This window comes from Ursus arctos, unplaced genomic scaffold (genome assembly GCF_023065955.2).
Source record: "Ursus arctos isolate Adak ecotype North America unplaced genomic scaffold, UrsArc2.0 scaffold_9, whole genome shotgun sequence".
Lineage (NCBI taxonomy): Eukaryota > Metazoa > Chordata > Mammalia > Carnivora > Ursidae > Ursus > Ursus arctos.
In genome coordinates, this window is record NW_026623111.1 from 67,937,708 (window position 1) to 67,951,654 (window position 13,947).

At 44.1% G+C, this 13,947-nt stretch overlaps 1 protein-coding gene across 6 annotated transcripts in view; it reads left to right on the plus strand.

The window, feature by feature from the left end:
* Nucleotides 1-13,947, plus strand: part of AFF1 (ALF transcription elongation factor 1) — a 227,104-nt gene that overhangs the window by 95,213 nt on the left and 117,944 nt on the right. For 3 of the 6 annotated variants that reach the window (XR_008958493.1, XM_057309901.1, XM_026509772.4), the window contains 2 exons: nt 10,865-10,985; nt 11,390-12,310. The exons of 2 other annotated variants lie outside the window; for them this stretch is intronic. Coding sequence is in view for 3 of the 4 variants with exons in the window: in XM_057309901.1 (XP_057165884.1) it covers nt 10,865-10,985; nt 11,390-12,310 (1,042 nt within the window). In the remaining variant the exon portion in view is untranslated. Of the gene's footprint in view, nt 1-5,896; nt 5,955-10,864; nt 10,986-11,389; nt 12,311-13,947 lie in introns of all 6 variants that reach the window. One more of the 6 variants, XM_057309902.1, reaches the window with a different exon arrangement.

Consider the following 13,947-nt stretch of genomic DNA (forward strand, 5'->3'; position numbering starts at 1 on the left):
AGCCTAATGGGTTAGTGCTGGGTACACAGTGTGGCACAAGAGTGAAAAGGTGACTGACGGGTAGCTTACATTCTTGGAGGAGGTGAGCGTGGAGAGCCAAACATAATTAAACAGATAACTGAATAGACAAGATAATTTTGGATAGTGATAAAGAGACGAAGCGGGGTGAAGTGCTACAGAACTCCTGCTGGTGGGGCCAAGTGCCCGTTTCGATCTGGGACCGCATGGAGGAGCGCCCTTAAACTGAGGTGTTGGTGACAGCATTGCCCTCAGCTCTCTGGGTGGAGCGTCCAGATGGGGATGGGCAGTGCACAGCCTCACTCGTTCCTGGCATGCAAAGGCCCATGTGGCTAGTAGTTGAGAAGGGCAGGGGGAGGGGAGTATATCTGGAGGTAGCAATTGAGAGGAGGTGTGCTGGGGCTGGGATGGAGCCTTCTAGGTCAGGCTTCTGGGTTTGGTCTTGAATGCTAAGGGAAGCCTATGGTGATCTTTCAGCAGTGGAAGGAGCCATATAATCTCATTTGCATTTTAAAACTCTAGGTCTGTAGGTCCTTGTTTTGTTTTCCCCATGATGCATTTATAACAGCATGGAGAGATTTTTCATTTTGGGATTTTTGTTGTTGGAAGTTTTAGTCCTAGAGACAGCTTATTAATATCATTCTGAATCTTATTTGATTTCAAATTAAATGTGTATTTGCTATAAATGTTACTCAGACATTTTTTTTTTTAAAGATTTTATTTATTTATTCGACAGGATAGAGACAGCCAGCGAGAGAGGGAACACAAGCAGGGGGAGTGGGAGAGGAAGAAGCAGGCTCATAGCAGAGGAGCCTGATGTGGGGCTCGATCCCATAACGCCCGGATCACGCCCTGAGCCGAAGGCAGACGCTTAACCGCTGTGCCACCCAGGCGCCCCAGACATTTTTTTTTTTTTTTTTTTGGTGTCATATACTTCGACTTTCATGACTAGTAATATGGCAAACTGAAAAATGAAAACCTGTAGTGTTAACTGATAAACATATGGTGTTAGCTGAGGCAGCTTTCGTGGCTGACCTAGGAAGGAGAGCTGTCAGCCTCCTTCTAGGCTTGAGTCATTTGATGGGTACAACAATCTGGTAAAATCAGTTTTAGGTATCAGACAATGAATCATATGTTGTCATCAAATAATGAATAAGACTGGCAGACTTCAGTAGAATTCTGGATTGTTTGAAATTGAGTAATGCTTGAGTATAATCATTGAGTCAAAGATGTATACTAAGCATCACTTTTTGCCAAGCACTGTGCTCTCAGGAATAGTCCTTGGCGTTAAGGAGCTCAGCTAATAAAGAAGATCTGCAGGCACGTGCGCGGTCCGTCTTGTGTTCGTAAATGCAAACATGGACAGATTTATAAGAACAGATGTATGCCAGAGAAAGGAGTCATTCACGGCAGGGATGGGAGGTGAGAGTGGAGGTTGGTGCTGGGGGACTGGGATGGAGGGGCAGGGATAGTCCAGAAGGCTTTCAAAGTCAGGGGGCAGTTCATGAGAGAACTCGCAGAGATAAGGGCTGTGCTTTTTCCCCCCCACGCCTCCCAGTTCCTTGTGTTCACAGTGTCTAGAAAAGAGAGAGGGGGCAGAAATTGGTCTTAACCTATTTTGGGGTGAGAAATAAGCAGAAAGAGGTCTTACCCCCTGAAGGGTAGAGGCTTCTTCTTGAAGCCAGGTAGTGAAGGGCATTGCTTGGCTTAACCACCCATCACCTTTAATCCTGTAGGCTCTTTTGGGTTCAGAAAAGTTGTAAATAGGTGAATAATAAGATCCGATTCATGATTTTTAGAAAGTTCAGTGAGGTACCTGTGTGGAGCTAAGTGGCTCAGAACAAGGCATCTAGGGGGGCTGTGCTCCGAGTCGGAGTAAGGAGTCCACACATCACTTTGTTTGAATTTTGTATGCTTAATAGGTTTAATACGCAGAACATTTTGTTGTTGTTGAGTATGAATTAGACAAGCATTTAAAGAAAAGCCCAGAACTTTGAGCTTGCTAGTCTATATTCTTTCTTCGTTTGTGATCATCGTGTTCTTTTATTTTGTGGCTGTAGTGATGCAGACTTTGACCAGCCTCATTATTTTAGAGGTGTGTGATGTGGTCCTTCGTGGTCAGTTGAGTGTGTAAGAAGAACGGCATGGTCATGAGGCCAGTGCTCCGGTTGGTCCTCGTACAGACGAGACCTGCAGGGGAAGAGCCAACAGCTTCTGCCCATGTTTCTGATTGGTGCCAGATGTGTAGTCTCCAGTAGGCAGGCGGTCTGAGGGAGCTCTGAGCACCAGGGACCGTTATAACTAAATGGGGGGACGGAAATAGGTGGCAGATTTATCTCTAGTGAACCTGTTGCCACTGTGGGAGGGAGGGTGATTTCTGAATGTGCTTTCAGTGAACTGTAAGTAAGAACTGTCAGCATTTTAGGGATCCCCTCTGAGAGACTGCCGTTTTCTGGAATTTCTCAGTAACATCACTATGTTCTCATTTCAAAGAGCATTAACAGCAAATTTTACTAACCCCTGGCACATAGATTGTCAGATCTGCAAGGTCGGGAGCCATTTCTTCTCACTGTTGTGGTTTGTGTAATTGTGCCATTTGCATGATGTCCTTCCTCAGTCAGTACTAGTTTTTTGTTTTTGTTTTTTTATGTTTAAAATATGCTAAAAAAATAAAACGTGTTTAGAAGGTAAGGGACTATGTCCTACACATAGGAACGCAGTAGCTCATCCATCTCCTTTCCCTCATCCTCCTCTTGTTAGAGTTGTGTATTCCCACCCGCACAGCTTCCCTCACTGCCCTTTTAAGACCGTTGAAGAAGACAGATTCTTATGCTTTTCCATCTATAGGGTAAAGATGCCTCTTGAAATATATTTGTGATCTATTAAGATAACCAAAATGGACTATAGTTAGACTACTTTTCTTTCTTTCTTATTTTTTTTTTATAGATTTTATTTATTTATTTGACAGACAGCCAGCGAGAGAGGGAACACAAGCAGGGGGAGTGGGAGAGGAAGAAGCAGGCTCCCAACAGAGGAGCCTGATATGGGACTCGATCCCGGAACGCCGGAATCAGGCTCTGAGCTGAAGGCAGATGCTTAACGACTGAGCCACCCAGGCGCCCCTAGACTACTTTTCTAAAAAAACAGCTGCTGGTGTTTGGACTTCGGGACATAGTCTCTAATGCACAGCTTTTGCAGATGGGTCTGTAATTATTAGTAATGATCGAAGACTGAGTCCAGGGGCCAAAGTCCGTGTTCATAGGTTCCAGTGAGAGTTACTGACAAAATGTTCAACACTCCAGTATTTCTTTAGCCCTGATCTTGATGTTGTTATATGAAGCAATGTCTTTTGTTCTTAATCAAAATTTTTAACTACACAAATAATGGATACTATCTTGTGAAAAAAAAAAAAAAAGTTAAAATGTTCCTTAAACCACCATACTACCACTTACCTCCTCCACCCTAATCTGGTGCTGCTTCTTGATAGATTTTTGTAAAGGGAATCCTTTCAGACACTTGCTACATGTTAACATGCATGCAGAAAAATACCTGGCAGATTCATTTTGAAAGGTAAGTTAACATGTCTCTCATTAGGGTGGAAGTGACTGACTTTTTACTCTAGTTTGCCCAGGTAGAGGCTCTCTCAGTTTAAAATTCATAGTATGCCTTTAAGTTACGTAAAAAAATCTTAAAGGTTGATTTAATTTTGCAAAATGGAGTTGTATACAACTCTTTCCATATTCTAACGAGGCTGAGTCTTCTGTGGCACGCGAAGTGAGTAGCAGAGAGCTGTTACTCTGAGATGGTCCTGATCCCCTGGGAGCTCCTCCAGGAGAACAACAGTGACAGAATGCTATTTTGTCATTTCACTTGGCTGATATTTATCTTTTATATTAAATCAGATTCGGTTTTTGAAATTAGGGATTAAGTCTTGGATTGTTTTTGCATTTATTGTGTACGTTAGGTGATGGGGGAGGTAATAAAGGTGAAATCTTCGGAGTACTTAGCTGAGTGATTTTTACTTTTATTTTTTTAAAGATTTATTTATTTAAGAGAGAATGAGAGAGAGAGCGGGAGCAGAGGGGAAAGGGAGAAGCAGGCTCTCCACAGCGCAGGGAGCCTGACGTGGGGCTCGACCCCAGGACCCTGGGATGATGACCCTAGCCGAAGGCAGACGCTTAACCAGCTGAGCCACCCAGGCGCCCCGCTGAGTGATTTTTATTACAAGAAAGCCTGTTGAAAATTCTTTTATATGCACAAGTGAAAGAGGGAGAAGATTTTCCATTCTTTGAGGCAACACTTCTTTTTTCTAACATGGAGCCACTTTGATTTCTAATGTTTAAATTGTATTGATGAGTAATACAGTTTTAATGACAAAGCAAACTTTGTGCTTTGAAGTATATTGACATTTTTCTGTAATGTGTGAAAAATGGTCCCTGAATGTTAGATTGTCGGACTAGAGAAACCTGGGAAAAAAGGGCCAGAAGATGGACTGTAAAAGTCAACAGGGGTGGTTTTCAAAATAAAAAAGTCACTTGCACAAGAGTAAGAACCCAAACCCGCCGTCCTTGTGCCTCTCACTTTGTGACATGCTCTATCACCACTCTCTAAGCCAGGGTTGCCCAACTTTCGTGAATAGACTTGAGAGTTTTCAGTTTCATCTTCATACATTCAAGTCAGAATGGCAGAGAGCTGCTCCTAAAACAGTAAAAAGACGCCTTCTTTTCCAAAGTTAATGTACAATTGTAGATTTGAGGATTTTTCCTTTCCGCCGAATGTCTCTTCCATGCCTCCGGAGATGAAGACACTGGAGAAATTACACCCTGTTCCCCAAGGGAGAATTAAACTTTTAAACGCGAGTTCTAGAGAGAGTGGGTCACATCTATCAGAGGCAGGTCTGTGTGAAGTGGCCAGTCAAGGGTGATGAATGGGTAGTCAGCTGTGCACAGCCTGCCCCGTGGGCCCAGGGTTGCCATGGAAGCACCCAGTGGCATCCCGAGATCCTGCATGACTAACCTAGATTAGCAGCAGGGCCCGTGGGCTCCAGCCTGGAAGAAGGTGCTCCCAGCCAGACGATGGCCTAGCCGGCCTGCTGCCCCACAGCTCACGCTCAACGTGGGCCTTCCTGTTACTGCCTTTTCCTCCTTCCACGTTCATTCCTCTCCTTTTTTAGTGCAAGGGAAAGTGACAAAGAGGAGCGCTCTCATTAAACCATAGAGAGCTGTGATTTCCTCATTGTACCGCAGTGTTTTACCACACCCACCCATAACCCCAAGGAGGAGCGTTTGAAAAGTCACAGTAAATGTGCCCCGACAGGCCCCAGCATGGGCTTGACTAAATGACCGCATTCAGGGCTGAATGGGCAGCTCCGAATTCCTCAGGAGCTTCACCACCTCTCCGAGAGCGAGAGCATCCTGGCGTGTTTTACACCCCCAGCTTCGCTCGGGCTCCTGTGTGGGTTAGACTGGCGGAATTCCGCCACTGAAGACCTGTGTGACACAGCCCCCCTTCGTAATGGCTCGTGCGCTTGTGTTCTGCAGGGCTCTGGAAACTGAAGCCTGGGGTTTCCCCTTTGGTCTTTGTAGCTCGCTTAAAAAAAAAATAAAAAGTAGAAGGAGGAGGTGGTTTGTTGGACTTTGCAGAGATCATTTTGATGCATCAGCGCTGAACCTCTGCAGATGGTGGACGTAGTGTGTGACCCAGAAGCAGCGATGTGGCGAATGACAATAATTCCCTCTTTTATGTAGGCAGACTTGTGGTGGAACTCCTGGCCATCTGCCGGGTGGTCAGACTTTGCACTCTCCCCCCGGGGCCTTATTTGTGAATGCCGTCAGTTGCTTCAGATCCTCCTGTGACTTGGTGGTCCTTTTCTCCCCAGGTGGGGACTCCTGGGCTGACGAGACAACTGGCATCGAGGCCCAAGGAACATGGCCTAGGTCAGTGGCCAGAAGTTACTGGGAGGGGAGCCCCGATGTCGGGCATGGGATGGCGGCTTCGGTGCAAGTTTATTTGCAGCCTGCCCTGGAAAGAAATTAATGTGAAGAGTCCCTTACCGCACTGGAGGTGACTTGTGAGTCCAGAGATTATTATGGGGCCAGTGACCTCAAGTCTGTCCATTAAAAAGGGCTCAGAAAAAAAGAAAGGCTCTAAAATCAGAATTGTGGTGCAGTTTTTATAACTGGAGGAGTAACTTCATGCTGCCGGCCATCCCTCTGTCCAGGGGCTCTCTGTCAGGTCCGGACGCACAGACAGGCCTGTGTGGATACATTGAACCGAACACACTTTGTGGCTCTGAGATTGCTGGCAGGGATAAAACCTCACGGATCGACACGTACCTTCTTTGAGACCAAGGAATTGCGAGTGATTGTGAGTGAGCGCGCGTACAGCACACCTCCTTTGTTGTTGCCCTGTTTAACACAGCCTTGCTGTGCAGACCTTGCTAGCAGAACTGTGATTAAGAATACACGCTTTTTTGCCAAGCAGACCTCATTTGAATTTTAAGGTCTGTCGTTTAACAGCAAATTAATCTCTGAGCTTTATTATTTTTTTTTCCATCTGGAAAATGGGGTGCATAAGCTCCCTCTCACAGAGGTGTTGTGAAAGTTAAGTAGGAGACTGCTGAGATGTGTCTAAGTCAGTGCTGACCGGGTAAGAGACGCGAAGTGCTGGCAGTCCTCGGCAACCTGCTGTTGCTGTCGTCCTTGCTCCTGTTTCTGGTGAGCTTTATTAAACTGATCCGTAGCCCCCAAGAGGAGTGTGCTTTCTTGTACTCTTCAGAACCATCTAGAAACCTGTTACACGTGCAGATCTCAGGCCCCGCATCGTATCTCCTGACTCAGAAACTGGGGGCGGGGGGTAGGTCTCTGTGCTCCACGTTCTCACAGGTCCTCCAGGTGATTCTAGTGCTCACTGATTCAGGAACCTCTCATCTAATACAAAAATGCTCTGTGGAGAGCAAGGAAGGAGCACTTGTTGCTCACTCTGTTCTGTGTGGAACAGTGGGAAGGTCTGATGGTAGAAGGCTGATGTTCCATGAGGAACGTTCTTCCCGTGAGGAAGAATGTTTCTCCTCCACACCAGAGGAAAAACGCCACCTTTAATTAAACGAAGTGATAGTCAGCTTGTAATTATTCAAAGGTAATTAACAGTCTGTGAATCACGTAGGACATGTACTGCTACCTAAAATCCCCTCATTTAAAATTCTTCCATCCACCCGCTCTTTGCTTCCACTTTGAATTAAAAATGATGTGTAAGGCTGAACAGTGATTTATGGACTCATGCTACTAATTGCATTGATATTTTTAAAATCTGTGTTTCCCCTGATGTCAAAATGGAACCAAGAAAAAGAAAATATTCGTGAAAAAATTTGCTTACGAACCTTAACAAACCATTCTTTAAACCATTGCAAACTTACAGGAAGTAAAAGCCAAAATAAACCAGAGAGCTCCCCAGTACGACTGGTAAAACCTGGTCAGTGGCAAGGAGAAGGTAGACAATCCAGAAGAATGAGGGCTCACAACTTATGCTGTGAAGTCCTGGGAATTGTGGACTGGTCACTTCCTATCTCTTCTGCCTTCCTCTGCCCTGCCCAGGAGCCTTGGGGAGTGAGACCCAAGAGACATTGTGGGGCAGAGTGAGTTTCTCTCATTAAGTCCAGACCTCATTAACTCATCCTACCAGTGCCACTCGTGAGGTCTTTCCTCATCTCACTATTTTTGGGTTTTTTAGTTGAAGGGTAGTGGTTAAAAAAAAAATAGAAAGAAATACATTCAAAGCTTGTTTCAAAATTGGCATAGTATTACATATGTCTGCCAGTAAAATCTTGGTCTGGGTTTTAACTTTTTTTATACTAATGAAATAAAACCTTTAATTAAGCAGAGTCCCTAATTTAATAGGATTTCTTCCCTGTGGGAGGTACCTTGATTTTTGAATCACATAGCAATAAGCCACTGTTAGGAATGTTGTAAAATTGGGTTCTTATTATTTCCATAGCAATTTTTATTATTTAAGAACTAAAACCTAGAGGTATGTGGTAAAACTTACCGAACTGATACTGAGATAAGGCTGTGCTGATCAATTTACGAATACTTCAGTACTTTTAAGCCAGGGTAGCTTTTCTTTCAGATATGTGTGGAGTTGACAGGAAAATGCAGTGAGGGCCCCAAACAGCCTGCTGGTTGAAGTGCTGCTGGCACAACCTCACTTTCCAATCTGGACCTGAGAATTTTGCCATTTGGGGCTCCCTTTTCGGAGACACCGGTAGCTAGCAGTTCCGAAGTGGGCAGGGATTCTGGTGTTGTACCCAGCAGAATCAGAGAGGGAGAGACTAGTAAAGCAGGTGCCCTAGGGGGCAGCTTCTCCTACTGTGTGCACTCCGTGTGGGGTCCGTGTACCAAGTAGCTTTGGAAAAGAGAAGCTTGGCCTTCCAGGTTGCGCACGGGACAGTTGCCTGCTCCACCCCCTCTGCAAACAAAGTGGCTGTCAAAGCAAGTTTGAAGGAGAAAAGTTATTTCCTGATCAGCCCTCTTTTTGGCTCCCATGGATGTATGTTGATGTTACATGATTTTTTTTTTTTTTTTTTTTAGCCAATGAGGAATTACCAAAATTATAAAATAACTGAAAGGAATTCCTGAGTAGTCATCAAAGTCCACTGTGCTTTTTTCAACCATAAATAAATGTAACTGTCCAAAACATGTGAGATTCACACTCTGTTAAAGAAGACGCCATAGCCAGTTTCTGGTTTAGTTTTTGCTCAACTTTTTCAGTATGTTGACTAACATAAATTGTTCACTTTGTAGTTCTCTTATGAAGTAGGCCATTGAGATAGCCATCGTTTAGGGAAGGTTTTTGTTACGGTGGTCTAAGCAGGGAGTTCTTTTCCACATCCAGGTGAACGTAGCCAGGGAGCTTAGCCTCCCCACCACCTTAACGCTATGGAAACAGCGGAAAATCACTTTTTAGATGGCTATTTTTTTAAAAAGTGTTTTTGCATATGTCTTCCAGAGCTAATTTTTTAAAATTACAAGTAAGTTTTAAAAAATATACTGTAAGCATTGTGGCTGTTTTTTAATTTAAAAATATTTAATGATTAGTGTCTGTGCAAAGCACCATGGATTAGCATCAAGAAAGAGATAAATGAGAGGTTCTATTTTGATGGGAGTTCACATTCTAGACGAAAGGGGAGGAGAAGAGAGAAGCAGTCAGTCTGTTCTGTCAGCCCAGGCTTGGTGGATTTGAGGGAGCCTTTAGAGTGGGTGTCCTTGGAACCACTGAAGAGATTTGCTGGTAGCTAAAAATTGGGGATGGTGGTGTGAGGTTGAGAGAGAAGCAGAGGAAATTTGTGTGATTAGAATGAAAGCATGAAAGTCCAAGGTACCAGTGAGGAGCAAGGAATAGTCTAGTATGCCTGCAATATAGAGATGCTTTGCGGGAGACTCCTGTTTCATGGGTAAGCTGGTCCTGGAAGAATCGGTTATCATTCAGGTCCTGGGGTGGGGATTAGAATGCAGAAGGCTGCTTTTAACAGGGTATGTTTGGGGAATGGACATGACCATCACGTAGAAGGCATGTGGCTGTGCAGGGAAACAGTGGGGTAATATCTAGAGTAAATCTGTACCAGATTCTTTGGGGGATTTTAATGCCAAAGCGAAGATTCCGCAGCAGCAAAGAGCCATCAAATGCATGTTATTTTAAAATGTGGATAGTGGCATGAGGACCACAGCTTTAGATTGGATTTCTTTCCATGAGAAGGCTAGTTCGGAGGGACAAGATGTTGGGGAGGCAGGGAGGCCAGTAAGTAGGCTCTTTTCAGAGGAAATAAGAGAAGTCATGAGAGCAGAGAGGCCAGGAAAAGGGGTGTCTGAGATCAGGGCTAGAGTTTCTAAAGGTCTTGGCAAGACAATTTAACGTTTTCCTACTTATTTATTTACATAATGTTGGGGGAAAAGATTCAGTAGCTACCCTAGAAGCAAGTGTATGAGGACAAAAGTCAGTTTATAGTTCTTGTTTTCATTATTCGTGTATATCACATGTGGGGGTCGGGAGGGTGTGGCTTGTGTTGCCCGCCGGAGGCAGGCCCACTTTTGGGGCTGCTCGCTAGAACTGCACTCTTGCTGGTTCCCTCTCTGCCATTTGTTTGTCAGTGAGTGCCTTTTGAACCCCTTGTTGTGCCAGGGCTATGATTTAGGATGTATTTTTATGTGGTTTAAGTAGGGCAATCAGATCATCAGACTTCTTGGTAGGTAAAGCTGACGTCTAAAATTGGATTTTCCCATCCTTGACATTTGAAATGAGAAATAAAAATTATCTTTTCGGGTTTAACATGCCAAGACACTCCCAGCAGAATAGGCTGAGAATAAAGTAAATGCTGTTTTGGGTGCTTGGTAATCTTTTAATTATGAAACAGGTCTTTTGATTTTAATCTTCCAAAATGTATAATACTGATCCAGGAAAACAGCCTTTTTAAAGTTCACATCCTGCTGACTCCTTCAGATGAAAAGCTCCTACCTCTACCCCATATTTTGCAAGCTGAAAGTAAAAATATCATTAATCTTGTCTCTGTTCCACGACTGCCTATAAAAGACTGTTCAGTTTGGAGTCCTTCCTGAGCCATGAAGGCAGTATTCCAGAGTGAATGCTTAGGTTTCTGGAGCCAGGACCCAAGGCCTGAAGGGTCACAGCCATAATCCAGGAGTGGGTTGAGGGACATAGGCCTTCTTTAAACCTCTCCCTTGTCATCACTTCCTGTTGACCTCTCCTGGCCTCCCTCACACGTGTACATATGCACAGCAAAACTTGGACACTGAGGCATTTTATTATTTCTGTTCTTTTGCGGCATCTGAAACAGCTTGTACAATGAAGACAGAAACCTGCTTCGCATTAGAGAGAAGGAAAGGCGCAACCAGGAAGCTCACCAAGAGAAAGAGGCATATCCTGAAAAGATCCCCCTTTTTGGAGAGCCTTACAAGGTATTTATTTATTGAATGCTAGAAAGCCTGATTTATCACCATATTTAACTCTGTGATGAAAATGAGTATGAACAGGGGCCACACATGTGAAAATAAGACAACTTACCTTAGATTGTCTTTGAAAACAAACTATGAAAATTCTCTGAACCTTGTTGTTCAAATTGCCGAAGTTTGTGGTCGTCTTTTGTAATGTTAGTCTCCTGTCTTAAAAGTAATGGGCTTCTCAACAGGGGAATTGAGTTTAAACTGCATGTTAAAGTTTATGTTACACATTAAATTGAAATGGGTTTTATTTTTCCCTTTAAATGGTACTATGTAACATCATTTAGTAAATGATGGATTTTCCTTAGGTCCCCCCCCCCCCCCCCCCAAGTATCTAACTCTGCTGTCTTGTCCTTTTCCAGACAGAAAAAGGTGATGAGCTATCCAGTCGAATACAGAACATGTTGGGAAACTATGAAGAAGTGAAGGAGTTCCTTAGTAGCAAGTCCCACCCTCATCGCTTGGATGCTTCTGAAAATAGGTTGGGAAAGCCAAGATATCCTTTATTTCCTGAGAAGGGGAGCAGCATTCCATCCCACTCCTTCCACACTAGTGCTCACCACCAGCCTATTAACACTCCTGCCTCTGGACCACTTCCTGTTGGTAACATTAGCCACAATCCAAAGATGGCACAGCCAAGAATGGAACCAATGTCAAATCCTCATGTCAAAAGCTATGGCCCACCAGACGGCCAGCACCCAACCCAAGATCGCCTTGGTCAGGAGGGGTGCAGCTCTAGTCATCACAAAAAAGGTGACCGCAGAGCTGATGGAGACCGTTGTGCTTTGGTGACAGACTCCGCTCCAGAGAGGGAGCTCTCTCCCTTCCTCTCCTTGCCTTCCCCAGTGCCCCCCCTGTCACCTGTACATTCCAACCAGCACGCTCTTCCCAGGACACAAGGAAGCAGCAAGGTTCACAGCGGCAGCAGTAACAGTAAAGGCTGTTGCCCGGCCAAATCTCCCAAAGACCCCGTGGTAAAGGTCCACGATAAAGAGACTGCTCAAGACAGTTTGGTGGCAGTTGCCAGCCTCGGGGTGGCCCCTCCCCAGCCACCTTCTCAGACTTTCCCCCCACCCCCCCTCCCTTCAAAAACTGTTGCAATGCAGCAGAAGCCCACGGCTTACGTCCGGCCCATGGATGGTCAAGATCAGGCTCCTAGTGAGTCTCCGGAGCTGAAGCCACTGCCGGAGGAGTACCGGCAGCAGACCTTTGAAAAAACCGACTTACAAGTGCCTGCCAAAGCCAAGCTCACCAAGCTGAAGATGCCGTCTCAGTCAGCGGAGGTGAGTGGAATTTCGCATCTGGGCCAACTCCAGTGTGAGGGAAAATTCGAGATGGAAGTTTTCTGGAGAGCTGGGGACCTGGGTACCAATGGCTTTCGGGTTGTGAGATTCCTTTGTGACTCTAGGATTTTGTTGCCCCACAGAGAACTCAGGTCTGAGAGGAATGATGGATGACAGATACTGAAATGGGATTTTCAGGAAGGTTTTTTAAAAAAATATTTTTACTGAGCCCTAATTTATATGCTCTAAAGTAATAGAGATCATGAGTAGTTTGGCATGTTTTGAAAAATGTGTGCACCTGTATAACCCACAACCCAGTCACAGTATATTTATCATGAGAAACTTTCAGGAAAGTTTTGAGCTGTCATTGTTTTTTTGTTTTTGTTTTTACTTGTTTAGGGGAACACTGACTTTAACATGGTAGAGCAAAAAAGGGGGGGGGGTAATACTTCTTCAGCCCCAGTTAGTTTTTCTGAGATCCAAACCATAAAAAAGTAAAAATAAGAAATTAAAATGTTGAAGGCAAAGTATTTCTTAAGATTTGTTCTCTGTAAGTTACAGGAAAATCTGAAACTAAACTTCTAATATATTTTCATTTACCGCCTAAGAAAGAAGACGGGTGGGGGGGTGGGGGGGTTGTCCTGATGTCTCATTTGAGAGTGAGTCACAAATACAATACAGAATGTTATTCAGCAATGGCTTTTTCAAGTAACCAAAATACTTTATCTTTCTAAACAAAAAGAAAATGCCTTTTTCTGCTTCTTTGGTAAATGGCAGCATTGTGTTTGAATGAAGAGAATCAGAGCACACATCTTATCACTGAAATTCTAAATTAGCAATGGTTACTCCCAAATTCAGATTAGTAGTGCAAAGTGAAATGTTTGAAGTGAATTTGTCGGAAAGCTTATCTGTTAAGGTAATGTCCTTGGTTTAGTCACATCTATTGTATAAACCTCTAATTTGCATATCCATTGCTCAAAAGCTTCTGTGTGCCCCAGATAGCAGTCTTACATGGTGCTGCAAGGTAAAATTCCTTAAGGCTTAAAACCAAAAACCAAAACAGACTTGGGGATGCTTAGCTGGAAAGATAACCCTTATCTTGAAGGAAGAAAATCTGTACCTCTGGGGTGTCAGCTTTTGGTTTAGGAGAGGTTATAGCTCTGTCCACAGTCACCTGGTGAGCTGGAGTGAGTCTGGATGCCTACAGAATGGGACTTGGGTGGAGGCCGAGGAAAAATGGGAAATGGGGAGGAAAGCAGATGGTAGAAATGACCAAGATGGCAGAACTCTACCTTTAACCTCTCAAGTCCTGAAGATTCACCGGAACGAGATATTTACCAAACATCTTGTGCTGTGTTGGGAGGAGGGGTAGGCAGCAAATTAGGGGCAGAGTGGAATGAAGTGAGATTACCCCCTCATAATGGCCAGTCAGCCTGCCTTATAATTCGTGCAGTGAAGAACTTAGTGGGATTTTCTTTGCTTTGTTTATCAAGTAAGGTGTGTTCTGTTTTCCCAGTTTAAAAAACAGATAAAGGGGGAATTTAAACATATTTTCTTAAAGAAAAAAAGCAACTTAAAATTGCTTTAAAACAAATTTAAGACAGATCAGCAAATATTTGCCTTGTTTACCAAATGCT